This window comes from Protobothrops mucrosquamatus, unplaced genomic scaffold (genome assembly GCF_001527695.2).
Source record: "Protobothrops mucrosquamatus isolate PMUCROS unplaced genomic scaffold, P.Mucros_1.0 scaffold1339, whole genome shotgun sequence".
In the NCBI taxonomy this organism is placed as follows: Eukaryota; Metazoa; Chordata; class Lepidosauria; order Squamata; family Viperidae; genus Protobothrops; species Protobothrops mucrosquamatus.
The window spans coordinates 62-21,832 of NW_015387536.1; the positions used below are offsets into that span (position 1 = coordinate 62).

The following is a 21,771-nucleotide window of genomic DNA, read 5'->3' on the forward strand; positions in this document are numbered from 1 at the left end:
TGAATCCTGCTTCCCCATTGACTCAGCAAAAGAATGCATCGCTGCAGGCGGTCCTCAGCTTACGACCATAATCAAGCCCCAAAATTTCTGTTCGCTAAGTGAGATGTTTGTTAAGTGAATTTCGCCCCATTTTAATGATAATTCTTGCCACAGTTGTTAACTGAATCACTGCAGTTTTTAAGCTAGCAACACGGGTCTTAAGCGAATTGGGCTCCCTCATTGACCTGGCTGGTCAGTCGGTCGCCAAAGGGATCACGTGATCCTAGGGAGACACTGGAGCATTTAACTCTGGATCCAGGATGTGCTAAACTGCCCAGAGGAGGGGAAAAAAAATAAATTTGAAAGGGTGCCTGTTATGAAAAAGATCTTCCGTCTTTCCTGTCCTTTTGCAAGTTCACCCTTTCCGCAAAATATTTCAAATATGCTCCCCCCCCATCTCATTAATCAAGAGCATACAGGGAGTCCTCGGCTTACGGCCACGACTGAGTCGAATATGTCCCTTGCTAAGTGGGTTTTGCCCTGTTTTATGACCTTTTTCCCCACTGCCATTAAGTTAATAACCCGGCTGCCTTCCCCATTGTCTTTGCTCGTGGCAAAAACGGGCCCCGTGACCCTGGGATGCTGCGACCGTCGTAAATACAAGTCGGTCGCCAAGCGCCTGAATGTTGATCACGTGAACCTGGGGGTGCTGCAACGGTCGTGAAGTCTGAAAAACGGCCGTCAGTCCCCCGTTTCGCTGCCGTCGTAACTTGTCACTAAATGGACGGTTGTAAATGGAGGACTGCCTTTGAATCCAGCTCCCTTTCTTGCGCTCCAGCCTACGGGAAGGTGTTCCTGGTCCGTAAACTCACCGGCCACGACGCCAACAAGCTTTACGCCATGAAAGTGCTCCGGAAAGCGGCCATCGTCGCTAAAGCCAAGACGACCGAACACACGCGGACCGAGAGGACCGTCCTGGAACACGTGCGCCAGTCGCCTTTCCTCGTGACGCTGCATTACGCCTTCCAGACGGACTCCAAGCTCCATCTGATTCTGGGTAGGGAGGGAGAATTGGGGCCGGAGGAAGAACGGATGGCGAGATGGGAGGGGATGCTGGTTAGTCCTGCGGAGGGTTCAACCTGAGCCTCTTCCCTTCCCAGACTACGTGAGCGGAGGCGAGCTGTTCACCCACTTGTACCAGCGGGACCACTTCACCGAGGAGGAAGTACGGTTTTACAGCGGGGAGATCATTCTGGCCCTCGAACACCTGCACAAGGTAAGGGTTTATTTAAGGATTTATTAAATCTCTCGGGCTACCCGTCTGCCCGGAACTGACAGAAGGAGCTGGATGAAAACTCAAGTTTCTGCACGGTGAAAGACACGGGGAACGTTGGCCACAAGCTTGGGCTGGACCCCGGGAGCTAGAGGGGGTCTCTATTGGGGAAAGCAAGAGGGCCTCTGAGCCAGCGTAAAGGCACAGGGGGAAGAGTCGGCCGGTCTTTCCTCCGCTCCCACGATCCAACAGTTGTCAGATTATCGTGGCTTGCTGGCACAAGGGCCAAAGGAGGTCCCTTTCTCGTTCCTCAGCTCGGCATCATTTATCGGGACGTGAAGCTGGAAAACATCCTGTTGGACAACGAGGGCCACGTGGTGCTGACCGATTTTGGCCTGAGCAAGGAATTTGTGACGGAGGATGTGAGTTCGCTTCTTCCCCTAACGGTGTCCAGGATTGTCTGGTTCGTGGGATCAGGGTTTAGATAGAACTGTGTGGAAATGGGGGGGGGAGAGTTGAGTCTTTGTGGAGGAGGCCAGAATTGCTTGGAGAATCAGCTCCAGCCAACAATTTAGAACAGAGGTCTTCAAACCTGGGCCTTTTTAGGACTTGTGGACTTCAACTCCCAGAATTCCTCACCTAGCAGGCTGAGAATTCTGGGAGTTGGGGTGTAGCCATCTGAAAGGTATCTAAAGTGGGCGGGCTTTTTTTTTTTTTTTGACAGTTGGCTTAATGGGGATAGGCCCTAAGGTTTTCCTTGTGCAGAACGGAATTCTGGGAGTTGTTTTCGGGTCTCCCGTAACCTTGGCAACTTTCAGTTGTTGAACTTCAACTCCCAGAATTCCTTAGCCAGCCATTCTGGCAGGAAGGATCAGAATGATGGATTGTCCAAAATATTTGCGGGGCCCTAGATCGAATTCCTTTGACCTTAATAAACCACTCTTCCGCTTTTTTTTTTTGCCTTTGGGAAAGGAACCCCTGGTTAAAACTATGATATCCTGCCTGAGGAGGGGGTTGGACTAGATCACCTCCAAGGTCCCTTCCAACTTTTTTATTACTATTACTGCTGCTACTGCTGCTGCTGCTGCTGCTGCTGCTGTTGTTGTTGTTGTTATTATTATTATTATTATTATTATTATTATTATTATTATTATTATTATTATTAGTGTAAATCTTGTTTGGTTGGCATTCCTTGGCTCAGCCACACAGATCCTAATTCACTTCCAATCAGTCTTTCATTCTCCATGGTTTGGCGATCCTAAATAGGAGTGGAGCTTGCGGCTCCCAAGGCAGTCTACCTCTATATTTCAATCCTGGAAGCGAGAATCAAGAACAGCCTTTGCCAGTTGCAGTTATCCCAGAACGTAGGATTAGATTGGGGTGCCTCAAAACTTGGCAACTTTAAGTCTTGTGGACTTCAGGTCCCAGAATTCCCCATGGCTGGCTGAGAATTCTGGGAATTGAAGTCCACAAATCTTAAAGTTGCCAAGTTTTGAGACCCCTGGATTAGATAATCGTTGGTTCTGATCTGGTTGCTGGTTTCTTCTCTTCTTCCAGTCTTACAGCTGCATAAAATGTGTTTCTTTACTGTCATCAAAACTCAATTTTTCCTTCCTTCCTTTCTTCTTTCCTTCCTTCTACTTTCTTTCTTTCTTTCTTTTTTTTCTTTTCCTTCCTTCCTTCCTTCCTTCCTTCCTTCCTTCCTTCCTTCCTTCCTTCCTTTCTTTCTTTCCTTTCTCTCTCTCTCCCTCCCTCCCTCCCTTCCTCCCTCCCTCCCTTTTTCTTTCCCCTTGCCACAGAGAGAACGGACCTTCTCGTTTTGTGGCACCATCGAATACATGGCTCCCGAGATTGTACGCAGCAAAAGTGGACATGGCAAGGTGAGACGGTTGGGGGAAAAAAAATTCCCTGCGACAAGCCAGAGCCCTGAAAGCAGATTTCTCAAGTATGGAAAAAAAGGTGGCGTTAACTGTCTGCGCAGAAGCTTTCGATAAAGTCAGCGTGGGAAAAGGAAAGCTTTTTCTAACAGAGGGGGAAGACATCTTAGGGGGAGAAAGTGGAGGAAAGCAGAGGGAGTGGAGCAGAAGTAGGCCTTGATTTAGGTCCAAAACTGGGACCAGCATTTCCGTTGCTAAGCCAGGCAGCTGTTAAGCGAAGCATCCCAGTTTTACGACCTTGTTGCCAACAACACCCCAGTTAAGTATCCAGATTCCTTCCCAACGGACATGCTAGTTGCACAGTGCCCAAATTTTCATCCCATGATCCTCAGGCTGTTGCGACCGCCGTTAAGTGTGGGGACCGGTCGCGCGTCCCCTTTTTTCAGTGCTGTTGCGACTTCGAACAGTCGTTAAACAGACAGTCGTAAGTCGAGGGCTACCTGTATCATACCGGTTCAGTTGCCTTTGTTTTTTCCCCCCCCTTGCAGTCTGTGGACTGGTGGAGTTTGGGAATCCTGGTCTTCGAGCTCCTGACCGGGGCGTCTCCTTTCACCCTGGAAGGGGAGAAGAACTCACAAGCGGAGGTGTCCAGGTGAGGTGGGGGCAATGCAGAAGAGCAGGAATGGAAAGAAAGAGACCGGGGGAGGGGGGGGACAGGATTTGGCTCAGGTAGCAGAGGATGTGATCTAGGGGCAAAAATCCGTCCAGGTACGGGAGTGACAGGAGGAGGGAAAGAGTTAGTGGGAGACTAGTATAGCTATTTCAGGCTCATTAGCTCTCATCAGCTAGTCACACCTTTCAGGGATTCAAACCTGGGCAGCTTGCATGTTAGGCAGCTGTATTACATGAATGCTGCAGTGCTGTATAACATGCAAGCTGCCCAGGTTCCAATCCCTGAAGGGCGTGACTAGCTGATGAGGGCTAATGAGCCTGGAATAGCTATACTAGTCTCCCACTAACTCTTTGCCAGACACAAATTTTGAATTTATAGTGTTCACAGTATGTGACGTTTGCCTGCAAAACATGCTCCTAGATTGGAGCGAAACGCAGAACAGCAGGTCCGTATTGAGGCCCTCTGCAGAGGAAGGCAGGGCAAGAAGCAACAAGGGATGGAAACTGATCAAGGAGAGAAGCAACCTAGAACTAAGGAGGAATTTCCTGACAGTGGGGACAGTTAGTCAGCGGAACGACTGGCCACCGGAAGTTGTGAATGCTCCAACGCTGGAGGTTTTTAAGAAGAGATTGGTCGGCCGTTTGTCTGAAATGGGAGCTTGGACATTTTTATAGACGTAAAATGAGTTTTTCCTGCTTGCTTCCAAACTTCCAGACGGATCCTGAAGTGCAGCCCGCCGTTCCCGTCGCTCATCGGCCACGAGGCTCGCGACCTGCTGCAGAAGCTCCTGTGCAAAGACCCCAAGAAACGCTTGGGGTCCGGCCCGACGGGGGCCCAGGAAATTAAGGAGCACCCCTTTTTCAGGGTAAGTCCTGCGCCTGCCGAGACTTAGAGCCGAGTTCATTCCTGATCAGCCTTTCACTCCAGATTCCTTTTTCCGGAGAATTGTGCAACGCACGGATCGGGACAACCCATTGCCACTGCGCAACGCCTGGTTTTATTGTGTTTGGTTGGGTTTTCTTTTTGTTCAGAGCAGGGATCTTGAACCTCAGTGACTTTTAAGGTGTGTGGACTTCAACTCCCAGAATTCTCTAGCCAGGACGCTGGGAGTTGAAATCCAGCCCTCTTCAAGCAGGATGGCTGGGGAATTCTGGGAGTTGAAGTCCACCCATCTTAAAGCAGCTGCATGGAGAATTCTGGGAGTTGAAGTCCATCCATCGTAAAGCGTGTTGGCTGAGGAATTCTGGGAGTTGAAGCCCACCCATCTTAAAGCCTGGCTGGCTAGGGAATTCTGGGAGTTAAAGTTCAAGCATCTTAAAGAATACTGGCTGGGGAATTCTGGGAGTTGAAGCCCACCCATCTTAAAGCCTGGTTGGCTGGGGAATTCTGGGAGTTAAAGTTCAAGCATCTTAAAGAATGCTGGCTGGGGAATTCTGGGAATCGAAGTCAACACATATTAAAACATAGCTGGGGGATTCTGGGAGTTGAAGTTCGCCCATCTTAAAAGAGCTGGGGAATTCTGAGAATTGAAGTCCATCCATCTTAAAACATAGCTGGGGAATTCTGGGAATTGAAGTCCACCCATCTTAAAGCCTGCTGGCTGGGGAATTCTGGGAGTTGAATTCCATCCATTTTGCCAAAGTTGAGAAACGCTGAGCCGGTTTGTCTCTGCACTTTAGTTATCTCTTCTCGCCAATATTTTTTTCCTCTCCAGGGCCTGGACTGGGTTGAATTAGCAGCGCGCCAGGTGAGACCACCATTTAAACCCCTCATTCGCCACGAGTTGGACGTGCGAAACTTTGCCGAAGAATTCACCAGCTTGGAGCCCATCTACTCTCCGGCTGGGACCCCTCCCAGCCTAGACCGTGTCTTCCAGGTGCGTCCCCCACATGCCATATTTCCATAGGTATTGCAGGTGACATACCTCGTTTTATGATTTTTTAAAAAAAATAAATCAGCACTTTCTGAGGTCAGGATTAGGGCAGAACTGCCTCATGACAAACAATGGGTTCATTTAACCACTGCAGCATTCAGATGTACGACCGCCGGGTTCGCTTAATAACTGTCGCAAAAAGGGTCATAAAATTGAGTGAGTCATGACAACGGTAATAGGCAGGAGCCATTACGGTCGTAACCCGAGGACTGACTGAAATTGGAGGGGGGGGGGTTAATTGCAGACAAACGCTGGCAGAAAGATTTTAATATTTGCAGTAGTCTGTTGAACTTGAACTACATTTCCCAGGGCGCCTGTTCCGGGAGTGGCACCTGGGACTATTAGCCTGATATTTTCCCTACCCTTAAAGTTCATTTTGCCAAGGATATTATTACCAATAGGACATTATTGCCAGGATTAATTGTTGGTAGCCTGTTATAATATCAGGCTAACAGTCCCAGGTCCCACTCCCAGAACAGGCGCCCAGGGAAGCGTAGTTCAAGGTAATCAAATTAAAATTAATCGGCCAAAATTGTCATTTCGCTGCTTTGGGTTTCTCCACATAACTCAAAACTTCCTGGGCAAGGGGCCACAAATAATTGGAACAAGGGGTATTTAAATGAACATAAGCCACAGGGAGAAGAAAAAAGATTGGAGAGACTTTGAAAAGATCTTTCTGAGTTGTAAAAAAAAAAAAAAAAGCCAGAAAAAAAATTTGTGGTTTTTGCTTGGAAACCAGATAGAGCTTTTTTTTATTTCACGATCTCAATCATTTCAGGAAGTGTCTTGCACAAACTTCCCCCTTTGCCAAAGACGGTGGAACGGAATAAAAATGGTTTTTGTGTTTGTTTTTTTCATCTTTGAGGACTAGAGTTTTATTTTTATTTTTTTGCTTGCCCGCCTGCCTTTTTGGCTACGAGTTTCAGAATGCTCCTTCAACCTTCCTCCTTCTCCTTGCATGGATTCTCTTGCCGCCGGGGCTGAAATTTGAGGGGTCCTCTGGGTGAAATGACACCCCGAGAATTGGGGCTCTCTTAAGAGTTCAAAAAGAGATGCTTGATTGTTCACCTTCTGTGTGCGAATGCCAATAGGGGCAGTCCTCAACTTACAAGCATTTATTTAGCAACCGTTCAAAGTTACAATGGGCACTGAAAAAAAGTGACTCACGGCGGGGCTGACGACTGTTGGATCGTTCTTGGGGTCATGGGATCAAAATTCAGGTGTTCGATTCACCCAACAAATTTTGATTCAGCCAATGAAAGGCAAGTGGGTCAGGAAAATAAGTATGTGTATGGGAAGAGATGGGAGATTCACGTCCTGGTGTCAAGGTGCCTTGTGGCTCTGCTTGCCGATTTGTGCAGATCAGAGCACAGAATAACAGAGTGGGAAGGGACCTCAGAGGTCTTCTAGTCCCAACCCCTGCTCAGGCAGGAAAGCCTACACCATTGCAGACAAATGGTTGTCTAGTTTCTTCTTGAAAACCTCCAGTGATGAATGAGGTAGGTAGGTAGGTAGGTAGGTAGGTAGGTAGGGAAGGAAGGAAGGAAGGAAGGAAGGAAGGAAGGAAGGAAGGAAGGAAGGAAGGAAGGAAGGAATAACAGTGGGAGTGGGAAGAGACCTTGGAGGTCATCTAGTCCAACCCCCTGCTCAAGCAGGAGACCCTATACCATTTCAGACAAATGGTGTCCAATCTCTTCTTAAAAACTTCCAGTACTGGAGCACCCACAACTTCTGAAGGCAAGTCGTTTCACTGATTGTTATAATTGTCAGGAAATTTCTCCTTAGTTCTAGGTTGCTTCTCTCCTTGATTAGTTCCCATCTGTTGCTTCTTGTCCTGCCTTCAGGTCCTTTGGAGAATAGCTTGACCCTCTCTTCTTTGAGGCAGCCCCTCAAATATTGGAAGAAGGCTATCATATTCTCCCCCTCCCCAATTCTTCTCTTTTCCCACAACTCTTTGATGCATTTCTCTCTCAGGCTGGGCGATTGCCATGCCGTCTCTTGTTTGTTTTTTTCTCCCCCCAAAAGGGATATTCCTTCATTGCCCCGTCAATCCTCTTTAACCGCAACGCTGTGACTGCCGACGTACTCGAGGCAGCGCTCGATGGGGAACGTCCCGGAAGCTCTGCAGTGGCCCGAAGTGCCATGATGAAGGTAGGGAATCTTCCCGGAAGCCGTAGGGGAGTGGGGCAAAGACCACAATAAGAAATCCTGGCTTACAACCCAGAAGGCCTGGTTCACACGACGCGCTTCAACTCTGCTAACCAGATAGGTTTGGCGTTATGGAAATGGCTTGTGCCTACTGTGGTGTGAAAAGTAAAAAGCTGCGGTTGTAATGTTGTTATCTTCTACTGCGCTAAAGGGAGTCGGGAAGTTGCTGCCTTTTTTTTCTTTTTCCTTTTCCTCTTTGCACAATTCCCCCCCCCCTTCTTCCCTCCCCCTCCTCCTAGTTTTCTGTTAGGTTTTTGAATTCTTCCTCGTGTTTTCTGCTTTGATAAATCTGCAAAGCCAAACAAGAAAGTCCAGTGGCCTCGTGAAAAAAAGCACCTTTGGGATCCAGGTTATTCAGAAGCCCGACGAAGGGGCTGTCCTTGCCATACTAAGAGCAAGGATCAACATTCTCACTCATTAACTCCCTCCTTCTCTCTCTCTCTCTCTCTCTTTTTCTCTCAGGATTCTTCGTTCTTCCAAAAATATGAGATGGACCTGGTGGAGCCCCCCCTGGGCGAGGGAAGCTTCTCGGTCTGCCGCCGTTGCCGACATCGACAAAACGGGACGGAATTTGCGGTCAAAATCATCAGCAAAAGGTAGCCAGTTTTATTGATTCCCTTTCTCCAGGGGTCTTCCAAAGTTGGCCCCTGGACTTCAACTCCCAAAATTCCTCAGCCAGCGTGCCTGGCTGAGGCATTCTGGGAGTTGAAGTCCACAAGCAGGGGTCTTCAAACTTGGCCTTTATGACTCATGGACTTCAACGCCCAGAATGCCTCAGCCAGGCATGCTGGCTGAGGAATTCTGGGAGTTGAAGTCCACAAGTCACAAAGGGGCCAACTTTGGAAGACCCCTGGACTTTGGAGTCGTACACATCCAGGAATGTTCTATTTTATTTTCTTATTTTTATTTTATTTTAATTATTTTGGGTTCTTTTTATGCCGAGTCGATCTCGGGTTTCTGAGCCAGAAACTCCTGGGTTGGATGCAGCACACAAAATGCCCCAGCGAGGCTGTGAGCAGGGGCATTTATACACACGGCCCCAGCCAATCAGGACGGGCCGATAGGAGCAGCCAATCAGAAATGCCTTCTAACGCTCCGCCTTTTAAAGGGAGAAAGGCCCTAACTGGAAAGTCGGGTGTTTTGCTATACAAGCTTGCAACAGCTGACATTCTTCTATACTGCTAAGGGCTGGGGAAAAATCTTGAGCCAGATTTAAGTGGGTGGCCTGGGCTATTAATATCAGCCAGCAAGGAAAAATCCATTTTCAATCCTCTCGCTCCTCCGCGTTAGTGAGAACACCACACTCAGCGTGGGAAGACCGAGAAAACTTTTTCGCTCCTGATTGGGCTTGTGTTCAAACCTTTAAAATTAAGAATTTTCCCTTTAACTGTGAAGGTCAGGTCAGCTGTGTCGCTAAGCTACTGTCAAGGATGAAATTTTGGCAGCCTTAAATTAGGGGGGTAGATGGGAGAAACGAAACTACTTCGATTCAGCTGAAGACCGCGGGAGCCTGAAGCCTTGTCAAGGACACCAGAACAGGTGTGGATTTGAAGCGGACAGTTCCCATAAAGAAGTGAACTTGTTGGTTACGTAAGAGGTTGGGGGTTTGGCTGGGAAAATTATCGTTTTAAGTCTGTGAATTGTGGAATCTCAGAGTTAGTTTCGCTTCGACATAACCAAGCAGTGTATTCAATAAACAGTTAAGATTTTCGGAAACGGAATGAACCTGGAGTTTTTTTTGGATTCTCGGGCTGGATGCTGACAGCTACCTGAAGAGGCTGTCGCGAGGTTAAAACTGGTGCTGCGCAGAAAACGGAGGGAGGAATGGCGGGCTGGATTGCAAAGGCAATGAAATGAAAAGAAGGATTTCATCGTTGCGGAATTGGCTGCGATGGGCAGTGGCATCTTTCTCCTCTTTTTTCCCCGTTCAGGATGGAAGTAAACACCCAGCGAGAAGTGGCGGCTTTGCAGATCTGCGAAACCCACCCGAACATCGTCAAGCTTCACGATGTTCATCACGACCAGGTGAGGATTCTAATTCTCGAAGAGGAAGCATCTCGAGAAACCCAACCTGGTTAAGGATGAAAGGGTTGGATCCCGAAATCGGAGAGACCCCCCCAATTGAAGTCCAACCTCAGACATGGAAGCTGGTTAGGGGACTCTGGGGCTAGCCTCTTGGTCTAGGACTAGCCTACCTCGCAGGGGCGAGAAAACTAGGAAAAGATATTATTCTTAGTATATGGTGTCAACGTTGCTAACATTGGATGTTCTTGCTTTGACAAAATATGAAGAGGCAGCCACTCTCTGTATAAGCTGTGTGGTACTTTTAGAGTTAAATTAGATGATGCTGGGAGGGGAGGAGAAAGAATTTGTGTGGGGATTAGTTAAGATAAGAAACGGCAGGCTACAGAAGGAAGGGAAACTTTGCCCTTCAAACTGATTTGGAGAACGTGATTTATGACTGCTAATTGGAGGAGGGAATTGTGCTTGAATATTATGTGTTGGGGAGGGAAATTCAGATCTTGGCATCCACCATGTTCGTGCCGAAGGGTGGTGTACTAATAAAGAGACAATGCCTTGAGGTTCTTTGAAGTATCCCCCTAATTGGAACCATGACATATGGTTCGTCACAATTTATCAGATTTACAGGGTACCTTGGTACTCATTGTTAATTGATTCCGGGAGGCACAAGGAGTACCAAAAACGAAAAATACCAATTTCCCCCCCCCCGTAAGGAATAATTTAGTGAGTCACAAGCCGACAACGACAAGTACTAGCTTGTGCGTTGAGTACCAAACCAACAATGAGTACCGGGTGGAAAACCAAAAATTGGGTCTAATTGCATCCAGTGCCAAATTTGATGAGTTTCAAAGCAGCGGAGTGCCAAGGTACCACCGGATGCCCTTTTTTTGTCCTCCTCCACAGTATCACACCTACCTGGTGATGGAATTGCTGAGGGGAGGGGAGCTCCTGGACCGAATCAAGAAGAAGCAGCACTTCAGCGAGTCGGAAGCCAGCCAGATCATGCGCAGCCTGGTTTCCGCCGTCAGCTTCATGCACGACTCGGGAGTGGTGCACCGGGACCTGAAGCCCGAGGTACTAGGAAAAGCGGGGAGGCTGCGTTTCCAGTGAGGCAGCTTGGTCCGAGGGCCCAAAGTTGCCTTTATACAAGCTGGGCCAGTGTGGGATCAACCGAGGGGTGTGTTTGTCCCGGGCGTGTGGCGAACCAAACTTCTTGGGATTAATACGTGGTGCGTTGTTTTGTGCGGTCCGATCAAAGGTGGGAAATTTAGTAGCCGGGTTGTGTGAATGTGCCTCGTCTGAAACTCTTCTTGTGAGGGCCCTGTTTCCGCGTTCAGAGTTACGCCAGCCTCAGAAAAAAGTGCTTCGCGACCTGTATTCACGTTTATGACTGTCGCGCCCTCCCCTGGTCATGGGATCGCAATTTGGGCACTTGGCCCTCAAAACAACCGGTTGCAGCATCCTGTGGTTGTATGATCACGATTTGGGACCTTCCCAGCCATTTTCTGGCGGAAAACCCTCCAATGGGGGAAGCTGGATTCGCTTAATGACTGTGTGATTAATAATAATAATAATAATAATAATAATAATAATAATAATAATAATAATAATAATAATAATAATAATAGCAACAACAACAATCCAGTCTGAACATCTGGCTGACTCTGCGATGATTAATAATAATAATAATAATAATAATAATAATAATAATAATAATAATAATAATAATAATAATAATAAAGTTGGAAGGGACCTTGGAGGTCATCTAGTCCAGCCCCCTGCTCAGGCAGGAAACCCTAGACCATTTCAGACAAGTTCACCTGCTGACACGTGATTCGCCTGCTGACCACGTGATTCGCAACCGTGGCAAAAATTGTTATTAAATTAAGCCCAGATGCATGGGATTCAACTTATGACTGCCTCCATTTAACGACGGAAATTCCGATCCCAATTATGGTCCTAAGTCAAGGACTCCCTGGCCACTGTTGCGATGTGCTTGGCTTGCTTAGGGAGACTTGGCCTACTGGGATGACCCTTCACGAGGCGGGCCTTTGCGCGTTGTGGACTGCCACCAACTGTGCCCGAATCAGTTAACTGGCTTGCAGCGCGCCGCGTTAGACTCACGGGGCAGGCCAGAAATGGGGCAACGGAAAGCGTGGGTTCCTGACTTTTGTCCTCCAAGGTTAACAACCATTCGTTGGGACTTTACTCCTAGAATATTCTGTACGCAGACGAGACGGAGGGCGCCCCCGTGAAGGTGATCGACTTCGGCTTTGCCCGCCTCTGCCCTCAGAACTCGCAGCCCATGCAGACCCCCTGCTTCACCCTCCAGTACGCGGCCCCCGAGCTTTTGCAGGACGGCGGCTACGATGAATCTTGCGATCTCTGGAGCCTGGGGGTGATCTTGGTAAGTCAGCCGAGCTCCAAAGGAGAAGGGACTGTCCTTCAACCAAGCCAATGGATGTAGTTTGTGTGCGATGTATAGCAGAGGTGCCCAACCTTTTGGGCACCGGGGACCGCTTCCGTGGAGAGAGGTTTTTCCGCAGACCGGAAGGTGCGTGGTTTCGTGTGCTGCCTGCATCCGGCGGATGGGGCTTTGCTTGTTTACGTGGACTGGCTGCTGGCATGCCGCGGCCCGATACCGGTCCATGGACCGGGGGGTTGGGGACCCCTGGTATATAAGTATAAAGCATTGAGGTGTGGCTTTTTTGCCATCAAGAAGTACGGGGGTTCAAGACCCATCGTTCCCCCAGCTAGCAAGGCCACGCCAAGTTGGCTGGGAGCGGAGGGCGATCGTGGGAATTGAAATCCAGCAGAGTTGGATAGCTCCTGGATCGTCTTGGTTGCTATTGTGTATGTGTGTGTGTGTTGTGTGTGTGCGGCATTTTATTTTGCGGTTGTATGTGTCATTTGATTTCCCGGTTAAGATTTAGATCTGCTTGTAACTATAGATACAAATGGGTGGTTTGAAGAAAAAAAAAAAGAAGAGTAAGAAGCAAGATTCTAATAATTACTTATTAACAATCTCCAAACGGTTTAAGATTCCTTCTGCGGTTGGGAGAACTGGAGGCGGGGGAGATAGGTTATCTGGTGCAAATTTGGGAATTTGGTTAGACAAAGAGCGCGCTGGATTTTGTAATTAACGGGAGAGGACATCTGTAGGGTTGAACGGTGGGGCGCTTGGTGCTCCCCGAGCTTGGTTTTTTTTGCAGATGTTTCAGGACCCAACTAGGTAACATCATCAGTATTAAAAGATCATGAGCCAACCCCACTCCCTTTTAGCATGGATGGTGTTACCTAGTTGGGTCATGAAATGTCTGCAAGAAAACCACCAAGCTCAGAGAGCACCAAGGACCCCACAGTCCTCCTCCTTCCTTCTAGCACTGATGATGTTACCTAGGTGGGTCATGAAATGTCTGCAAGAAAAACACCAAGCTCGGAGAGCACCAAGGACCCCACAGTCGTCGTCGTCCTCCTCCTATTCTCCTCCTTCTCCATTTTGCAATTCCCCCGTCCCTTCTAGCACTGAGGATGTTCCCTAGCTGGGTCATGAAACGTCTCCAAGAAAACAGCCAAGCCCAGAGAGCCCCATGGACCCCACAGATTTTGCTAATTGTTTGGGGGGCATTGAAGGGAAAACCAGGGGTTCAGGACACCCAAAAGGGCTGAAGGCACCGTTCAGCCCAAGCAGGAAATCTTCGGGGCAGACCTTCCTTTAAGCCGCCGCCCTTCAAGGTAGGACAGGCTGCCAGGCACACGGGGGAGAACGAGATATTGCTGGGCCCCCTTCGGCTCATGTTTCTTCTCCTCCTTCCAGTACACCATGCTGTCCGGCCAGGTCCCCTTCCACAGTAGCCAGGAAGGAAGCGCAGCCAGCCACGCCGCGGACATCATGCACAAAATCAAGGAAGGGCAGTTCTCCCTGGAGAGCGAAGCCTGGAGGAACGTGTCTGAAGAAGCGAAGGAGCTGGTTCGAGGTGATGGGGAAGGGACAGCCGGGATGCGTTGGGCCTGGGGAGGGGGAGACCCTTTCCTGGGAGATGCCTGTAGAGATTCTCAAGTCATCCAGATCCTGGTTGTCTGAAAGATGCTTTCTCAAGAGGCAACGGGACTTCCTTTTTTCTCTTGGAAGACGTTTCGCTTCCCATCCAAGAAGCTTCTTCAGCTCTGACTGGATAGTGGGGAGTGGAAGGATTTATACTCCTTGCAGACAGCTGGTCATTTGCCTCCTTTTAGGGAGTCGTTGAGGCCACTTGGAGGTTTACCTGCCTCCTCAGGGCCACCTGAGTGGTGCAAATGGAACTGCTGAAAGGATTGTGTTCCACACCCATTTGCACCACTCAGGTGACTCAGAGGACGCAGGTAAACCTCCAAGTGGCCTCAACGGCTCCCTAAAAGGCAAATGACCAGCTATCTGCAAAGAATATAAATCCTTCCACTCCCCATCCTTCAGTCACAGCTGAAAAGCTTCCTGGATGAGAAGGATTTATACTCCTTTGCAGACAGTTGATCATTTGCCTTCTTTGAGAGAGCCATTGAGGCCACTTGGAGGTTTATCTGTGTCCTCCGAGTCACCTGAGTGGTGCAAATGGGTGTGGAACACAGTCCTTTCAGCAGTTCCAAGAAGGCTCTCCACACCCATTTGCACCACTCAGCCGGCCCTGAGGACACAGACAAACCTCCAAGTGGCCTCAATGGCTCTCTCAAAGAAGGCAAATGATCAACTGTCTGCAAGGAGTATAAATCCTTCTTATCCAGGAAGCTTCTTCAGCTCTGACTGAACGATGGGGAGTGGAAGGATTTATATTCCTTGCAGATAGCTGGTCATTTGCCTTCTTTTAGGGAGCCATTGAGGCCACTTGGAGGTTTATCTGTGTCCTCGAGTCACCTGAGTGGTGCAAATGGGTGTGGAACATAATCCTTTCAGCAGTTCCAAGAAGGCTCCACACCCATTTGCACCACTCAGATGGCCTTGAGGACACAAACAAACGTCCAAGTGGCCTCAACAACTCTCTCAAAGGATGCAAATGACCAGCTGTCTGCAAGGAGTATAAATCCTTCCCTTCCCCACCATCCAGAGCTGAAAAAGCTTCTTGGATGAGAAGCAAAACGTCTTCAAAGACAAAACAAGAAAGTCCAGTTGCCTCCTGAAAACAAGCACCTTTGGGACTTCCAGAGGAGAGCAAGGTGTTTTGATTGTGGGTCCTCTGGCTGTGTTCACACAAGGTGCTTAGCTCGGCTTGCCTTGGCCCAACACCCTGTGCTAACCTCGGTTAAGGGTTTGATGCTTCAGCGCGTGCTGTGCAGCCCGCAGTGCCTGTTGGGTGAGCCCCCGATTGAAAGTGTGGTGCAGATGTAGAAAATTGGGTTGAACTAGGTTCAGCGCCTTGTGCAAAAGCAGCCTTTGGTTTTGCGGAAAACCCCTCAAATCACACAGCGAAGGAGGAACCGGATGTTTCGCCAGCTGGGCCGTTTCTGCATTTAAGAAGCAATGTTTCTCCAACTTTCTTTCTTTACACAGCCCAAAGGAGGGCTGCTACGTCCAAGGCCGGTGTAACCTGCAGTTATTGTGGATCAGGTTTAGGAAGAGAGGATGCTTTGAACCCGGAGGATCCCAAGCTTCTCGTTACATTTTAGGGGTCCGGGGGATAAAACATACGAAGAACTGTTGCAGGAATTGGGCATCTGTAGTTTAGCAAAAAGAAGGACTAGGGGTGACATGATAGCAGTCTTTCAATATTTGAGGGGCTGCCCCAAAGAAGAGGGGGGGGGGGTTTCACCTGTTCTCCAAAGCATCAGGAGGCAGGACAAGAAGCAACGGATGGAAACTAATCAAGGAGAGAAGCAACCCGGAATTAAGGAGAAATTTCCTGACAGTGAGAACAATTAACCAGTGGAACGGCTTGCCACCAGATGTTGTGGATGCTCCAACACTGGAGGATTTTAAGAAAAAAACTGGACAACCACTTGTCTAAGCTGGTATAGGGTCTCCTGCTTGAGCAGGGGGTTGGACTAGAAGATCTCCAAGGTCCCTTCCAACTCTGTTATTCTATCATTCCAAATCAATTAACCAGTGGAACGACTTGCCTCCAGAAGTTGTGGGCGCTCCAACACTGGAGCTTTTCGAGAAGAGACTGGACAGCCACTTGGCAAATACAGATGGTCCTCGACTTAAGACCACAACGGAGCTCCACATTTCTGTGACTATGTCAGACGTTTGTTAAGGGAGTTTTCGCCCTCTTTTACCAACTTTCTTGCTACTGTTGTTAAATAAGAGATTTATTATGGAGCGATACAGCGTTGAAGAAATTAAGGGAAATAGGTGATCCTGTAGAAACATATCGGCTTAAAAAGGGTATTAAAAAAAATGGTGAAAGAGGATTCAAAATCCCTTTTAAAAAAAAATCTGACAGAACTATGGAATAAACGGAGATATCGGTTAACGCCAGGCGTTTCTCCTTGAACACCGGTGGTGGAAATGGGAGAAATTCCCTAAGATTGAATTGAAAGAATGGGTTAGTAAATTTAAAAAAAAAAAATCAAAAACCAAGGTATATAAACGGGAAGACTGGAAGAACGTGATCAGGAATATAACACAATTAAAAGAATCTTTTACCAGATATTAAATTCAATTGGTTGAATCTGATACAATTAAGAGAAGTGGGGGAAAATGGAAGAAAAATTCGAGGCGGAAAGATAAGACAGTTAACAAACTTGGAAACGACGACCTGTAATAAAATTGGGGGCGTTTTGCTTGTCGAGAGGCTGGGGTTTTTTTTGTGTGTGTGTGGTTAAATCTCGTCTCCCCGTCTCCGGCCAGGTCTTCTCACGGTGGACCCTGCCAAGCGGCTTAAAATGTCCAACTTACGCTACAACGAGTGGCTCCAGGACGGCAGCGCCCTCTCTTCCACCCCGCTGATGACGCCGGACATCTTGGAGAGCTCCGGGCCCGCTGTGCGAACGGGCGTGAACGTCACGTTTATGGTGAGAGAGACCCTTTGGAGCTTGGGAAATTCGGGTTTCTCCCCCCACCCCGCCCCAGGGGACGGACGGGATGGGATGACGTGCGGTTATATGGGAAAGGAGGCCCTTGGGGGCAGGAGACGGCCGCTGAGTGTCATCGAAAACTGTCAGCACACACACACACACACACACACACAAAAGCAACCTCTGGATTGGAAATGACCCTTTGGAGGAGGCCGAAATGCAAAAAAATATTGGTTGCGTCTTAAAACAGTTGGACATCCCCGTTAGAAAATAGAAGCTGATCCTAAGATAAGACTGGACAGCCATTTGTCTGAAATGGTACTGGGTCTCCTGCTTGAGCAGGATTGGACTGGAAGACCTCCGAGGTTATTCTACTATTCTTTCTTTCTTTCTTTCTTTCTTTCTTTCTTTCTTTCTTTCTTTCTTTCTTTCTTTCTCTCTTTCTTTCCTTCCTTTCCTTCCTTCCTTCCCTTCCTTTCTTTCCTTTCTTCTTATTCTTTTTCTTGTCTCCTTCCTTCCCTATCTATCTATCTTCCTTCCTTCCTTCCCTCCCATCTACCTTCCTTCCTCCCTCCCTCTTCCTTCCTTCCTGCCTGTCTTCCTTCCTTCCCTATCTATCTTCCTTCCTTCCCTCTTCTCCCTCCCATCTTCCTTCCTTTCCTCCCTCCCATCTATCTATCTTTCTTCCTCTCTCCCTCGCTCTTCCTTCCTGTCTACCTTCCCTCCCTGTCTTCCTTCCTTCCGACCTGCCTGCCTTCTTTTCCTTTCCTCCCTCCCATCTTCCTTCCTTCCTTCCCTCCCTCTCTCCCTCCCATCTTCCTTCCTTCCCTCCCATCTTCCTTCCTTTCCTCCCTCCCTCCCTCCCCTCTTCCTTCCTTCCCTCCCTCCCTCCTTCTCTACCTCCTATCTTCCTTCCTTCCCTCCCTCCTTCTCTCCCTCCCATCTTCCTTCCTCTCTCTCTCCCTCCCATCTTCCTTCCTTCCTTCCTTCCTTCCTCCCTCCCTCCCTCATCACTGGAGGTTTTCAAGAAGAGATTGGGCAACCATTTGCCCGAAATGGTTTAGGGTCTCCTGCTTCAGGAGAAGACCTCCAAGGTCCCTCCCAGCTCTATTCCGATTCTGATTTCCATCTTTTGATTTAAAAAAATAAAATAAAATCACAGTTTCTCTCTCTCGTCTAGGCCTTCAACAAGGGGAAGCGCGAAGGGTTTTTCCTGAAAAGTGTGGAAAACGCCCCTCTGGCCAAACGGCGTAAGCTGAAGATGTCCAGCACCGGTGCTGAGGGCCGCCGCAGCAGCAGCAGCTCCTCCTCCTCCTCCTCCTCGGGGTCCTCCTCCCGCCCCCCCAAAGCCAAGATCCCCACCATTCGCCACGACCCTCCCTCGTAGCAGCCGGGGGAGGGCCCGAGTACTGAAGCGCTGGATGGGAGAAGGGGTATTTATTGTCTATGTTGCTGTTTGGGGAGCATTGGGGAGCCCGGCTTCCACTCCCCCCACCCCTTATTTCCACCCCACCCACCCACCCACCATGATGTGATATCTTCATTTAGAACGAGGCGGGGTGTGTGTGTGTTGCAGTTGAAAGTGACCGTTCTCTGTCGGAAAGGCCAGGAAAACCCGGGGGTTTTTAGGCAGAGATTTGGGGCGCAGATCCTGGGGGGGGAGGGAGTGCTCTGGAGGGTTGATGGCTGGAAGGGCTCCCCAAATTTCCAAGCCAAATCGACATCCGATTGCACCACGAGGGCAAAAGCCAGGGAGATTTGGCTCGTCCGGTCGTTTTTCATGTGCGGAGCGTCGCAATTTTAGTCCCTAACTCCTGCAACTCGTCTGCCGCTTTTCTGCGTGCGGGGAGTGGGTTGGGGTGGGGGGGCTGCTGGACCCCTTCCTCCAGGCCTCGATGGGGCAGGTGGAGTGGAATAAGGCTGTTGCAGACAGGCTGCAGATTTCCAAACGGCCAGCAGAGGGCCGCGGTCCTCCTGGCTCTCCCTCTAGTGGCGAAGTGCGTTTTTGCAATCCGAATCGGACAGGAATTATTTTAGCTAATCACTGATGGGTGGGGAAGGGGCTGTTTTTATTCATGATGGATAGCATTTTATTTTTTATTTTATTTTATTTGGTAAAACTGTAATAGGAAGGGATTTGCTCAGATTGAGGCCAAAACTGTATTCTGGGGAAGAAGGGAGGATAGGTTCTCCGATGGAATACTGCTTTTACAGGTTGTCCTCGACTTACAATGGTCCAGTTAGTGACCAAAGCTACAACAACACTGAAAAGAATGACTTGCGACCGTTTTTCATCCTTAAGACCGTTGCAGCCTCCCCAGGGTCACGTGATTAACGATTCCGACGCTTGGCAAGTGGCTCCTATTTATGACGGTCGCAGTGTCCCGGGGTCACGTGATCCCCTTTTGCGACCTTCTGATAACAACCGTGTTGCTGACTTAACAACTGTCGCGATTCCCTTAACTGTGGCCGGAAAGGTCGTAAAAGGGGGCAGAATTCACTTCACAGACATCTCACGTGGCGAACAGAAATTTTGGCCTCAATTGAGGTCGTAAGTCGAGGACCGCCTGTATTTTATTTTTGGATCCCCGTACTCCTGTGCCTGGTGCAGAAATTTAACGGCAGAGTTTGACGCTCAAGATACGTTTTTGGGGCTCAGATGTCACACGAAGCCGTTCCAGTTATGATTTAGGGTTAGTTTGCATGTGGCACTAAGGCACTAACCAACCAGGTTACATGAGAAGTTGGTACAATGCTTACATCTGGGGCTGCAGCTTCTTGAAACCTTTTATTTAAAAACACAGGAGCAAAATGTGATTTTATCTTATTTTTTTTAAAACAGGTAAAACTCTAAATCTCATTCTGAGGAGGATGGTAGGGTTTAAGGCAGGGGTAGGCTACCTTGGCTCTTTTATGACTGGTGGACTTCAACTCCCAGAATTCCTGAGCCAGCATGGGGGAAACTATGGCCTCCTTTATGACTGGTGGACTTCAACTCCCAGAATTCCTGAGCCAGCCATGCTGAAGGGAAAGGGAGAGGTTTCCAAGCTGAGCCATGCTGGCTCAGGAATTCTGGGAATTGAAGTCCACCAGTCATAAAAGAGCCAAGGTTGCCTACCCCTGGTTTAAGGGATACACAGGCAGTCCTCGACTTACAGCTATTCTTTTAGGGACCGTTCAGCCTTACAGCACCCCTGAAATAAGCCAGTCCTCACACTTATGACCGTTTTGAGTATCTCCCACGGTTACACGATCCAGAATTCGGGTGCTTGGCAATGGGCATCTCTTTACGACAGATGCAGCATCCTGGGAAAACGTCGATTGCCATCTGCGACTTCCCGACGAAGAAAGTCAATGGTGGAAGAAGCCAGATTCGCTTAATGACGTGATTCGCTTAAGAACCGCAACGAATCGCTTAAGAACCGGGGCAAAAAATAAAATAAAATCATAAAAATTGGGCGCAACTTACTTAACCACCGACTTGCTTCGCAGTGCAAATCCAGGTCCTAATTGTGGTTATAAGTCAAGGACTGTCTTGTCTGTATATATCAGGGGTCTTCAAAACTTGGCCCTTTTATGACTTGTGGACTTCAACTCCCAGAATGAGGAATTCTGGGAGTTGAAGTCCACAAGACATAAAAGGGCCAAGTTTGAAGACCCCGCTGGTATATATGCCTAAAAGAAACCAAAAAGACAGAATTAAGATGCATCCATCTCTTTCTGTGTCCAGAGAAAGAAGCCAAATAGGCAATATGTCGGGAAAATTGTTATTTTGGGGTGGGGGGGTAGAGCAACAGTCTTTTAAATGGCACCCCCCCCCCTTAAATCATAGAATTGAATCTCGGGAGATTCTACATCTCTTGAAGTTTAAGAGATGGAGGGGGTGGGTGGGTGCTGTTTTAGGACCCGGTCAGATCTATTTTTCTGGGTGAATCTGATAAGCTCAGGCAGTTTGGGGGTGGGGGTGAAAAGGGAGAGTATATTTTTAAGAAAGCGAGAGCAATTTTTGTCTGTCTGTTTAAATATATACATTGAAGGCAAGCATGGGAGTGAGTGAGCGTGCAAGACAGTGTCTTTCACGCTAGAATTTTTTTGTGCAAGGTTGCTTTTTCTCCCAGCAGTAGGAGATAGAGAAAAACAACAACGTTGAAATATAAAAACAGGAGAAAAAAAGCATCACATCATTAAATAGAATTCTGTCCACCGGCTTGCTTACTGAGATCAGATTTTTATTTAAACCCTTATTTATAGGAAGAAACACATTTTTTTAAAAAAAATCAGAACCCCGCTGAATTCTACTCGGCTTCTACTGTAACTGAATCGAATCAAAGACGTTGAATTCTTAAGAAGTGGATTATCACCAGCATTTTAAAGTTTTATCCAATTCAATTGGCCAACTCTGGCTACGAAACCGTCATCTTCCTGGAGCAGTATTAATTGTCATTATATATTTTTTTTAATTCCCTATTGCTTAAGCTACAACAGGGCAAAAAAAAAAAAAAAAAAAAGCTGATTTCGAATTTTTAATCCCCTGTAAACGTGCTACGTCTTGTTCGTCCCGAAGAGAAATTTTATTGCACAGATTTTTGGAAACTTGATACGCGCTGCCTAAGCGTTTTGAGGACGATGTATTTTTATGTAGGAAAAAAAAAATGGGGCTTTTCAGGAAAGTCAGGACTGTAAGTTGCTGAATGTCCGGCTGGGAATTTGACAAGGTTATTATTATTATTATTTTTAAGAGTGGGAGGCAGCACGTTTAAGGACTATTTCGATCTGAAACGATTGAAAGAGGTAGATGGATGAATGCGAGAGTGGATCC

The 21,771-nt window shown here is 48.1% G+C and overlaps 1 protein-coding gene across 1 annotated transcript; it reads left to right on the forward strand.

Annotated features, from left to right (window-relative positions):
* The first annotated feature begins 864 nt into the window (after positions 1-864).
* RPS6KA4 (ribosomal protein S6 kinase A4) lies at positions 865-18,339 on the forward strand. The gene is made up of 15 exons (XM_015821480.1): positions 865-1,036; positions 1,140-1,255; positions 1,567-1,674; positions 3,052-3,132; positions 3,678-3,781; positions 4,517-4,667; positions 5,517-5,678; positions 7,761-7,886; positions 8,406-8,539; positions 9,875-9,968; positions 10,869-11,039; positions 12,181-12,372; positions 13,783-13,942; positions 16,786-16,949; positions 18,133-18,339. The coding sequence occupies exons 1-15, from the start codon at positions 880-882 to the stop codon at positions 18,337-18,339; spliced, it is 2,127 nt and encodes a 708-aa protein (XP_015676966.1). The 5' UTR covers positions 865-879.
* The last annotated feature ends 3,432 nt before the right edge of the window (positions 18,340-21,771 follow it).

What these genes read in the sequence shown, in the direction of transcription:
- RPS6KA4 (XM_015821480.1), top strand. Translation starts at nt 880, where the DNA reads ATGAAAGTGCTCCGGAAAGCGGCCATCGTCGCTAAAGCCAAGACGACC. An exon ending in CCCTCGAACACCTGCACAAG is followed by an intron (nt 1,256 to 1,566) that starts GTAAGGGTTTAT and finishes CTCGTTCCTCAG; the next exon opens with CTCGGCATCATTTATCGGGA. An exon ending in ACCGGGACCTGAAGCCCGAG is followed by an intron (nt 11,040 to 12,180) that starts GTACTAGGAAAA and finishes CTTTACTCCTAG; the next exon opens with AATATTCTGTACGCAGACGA.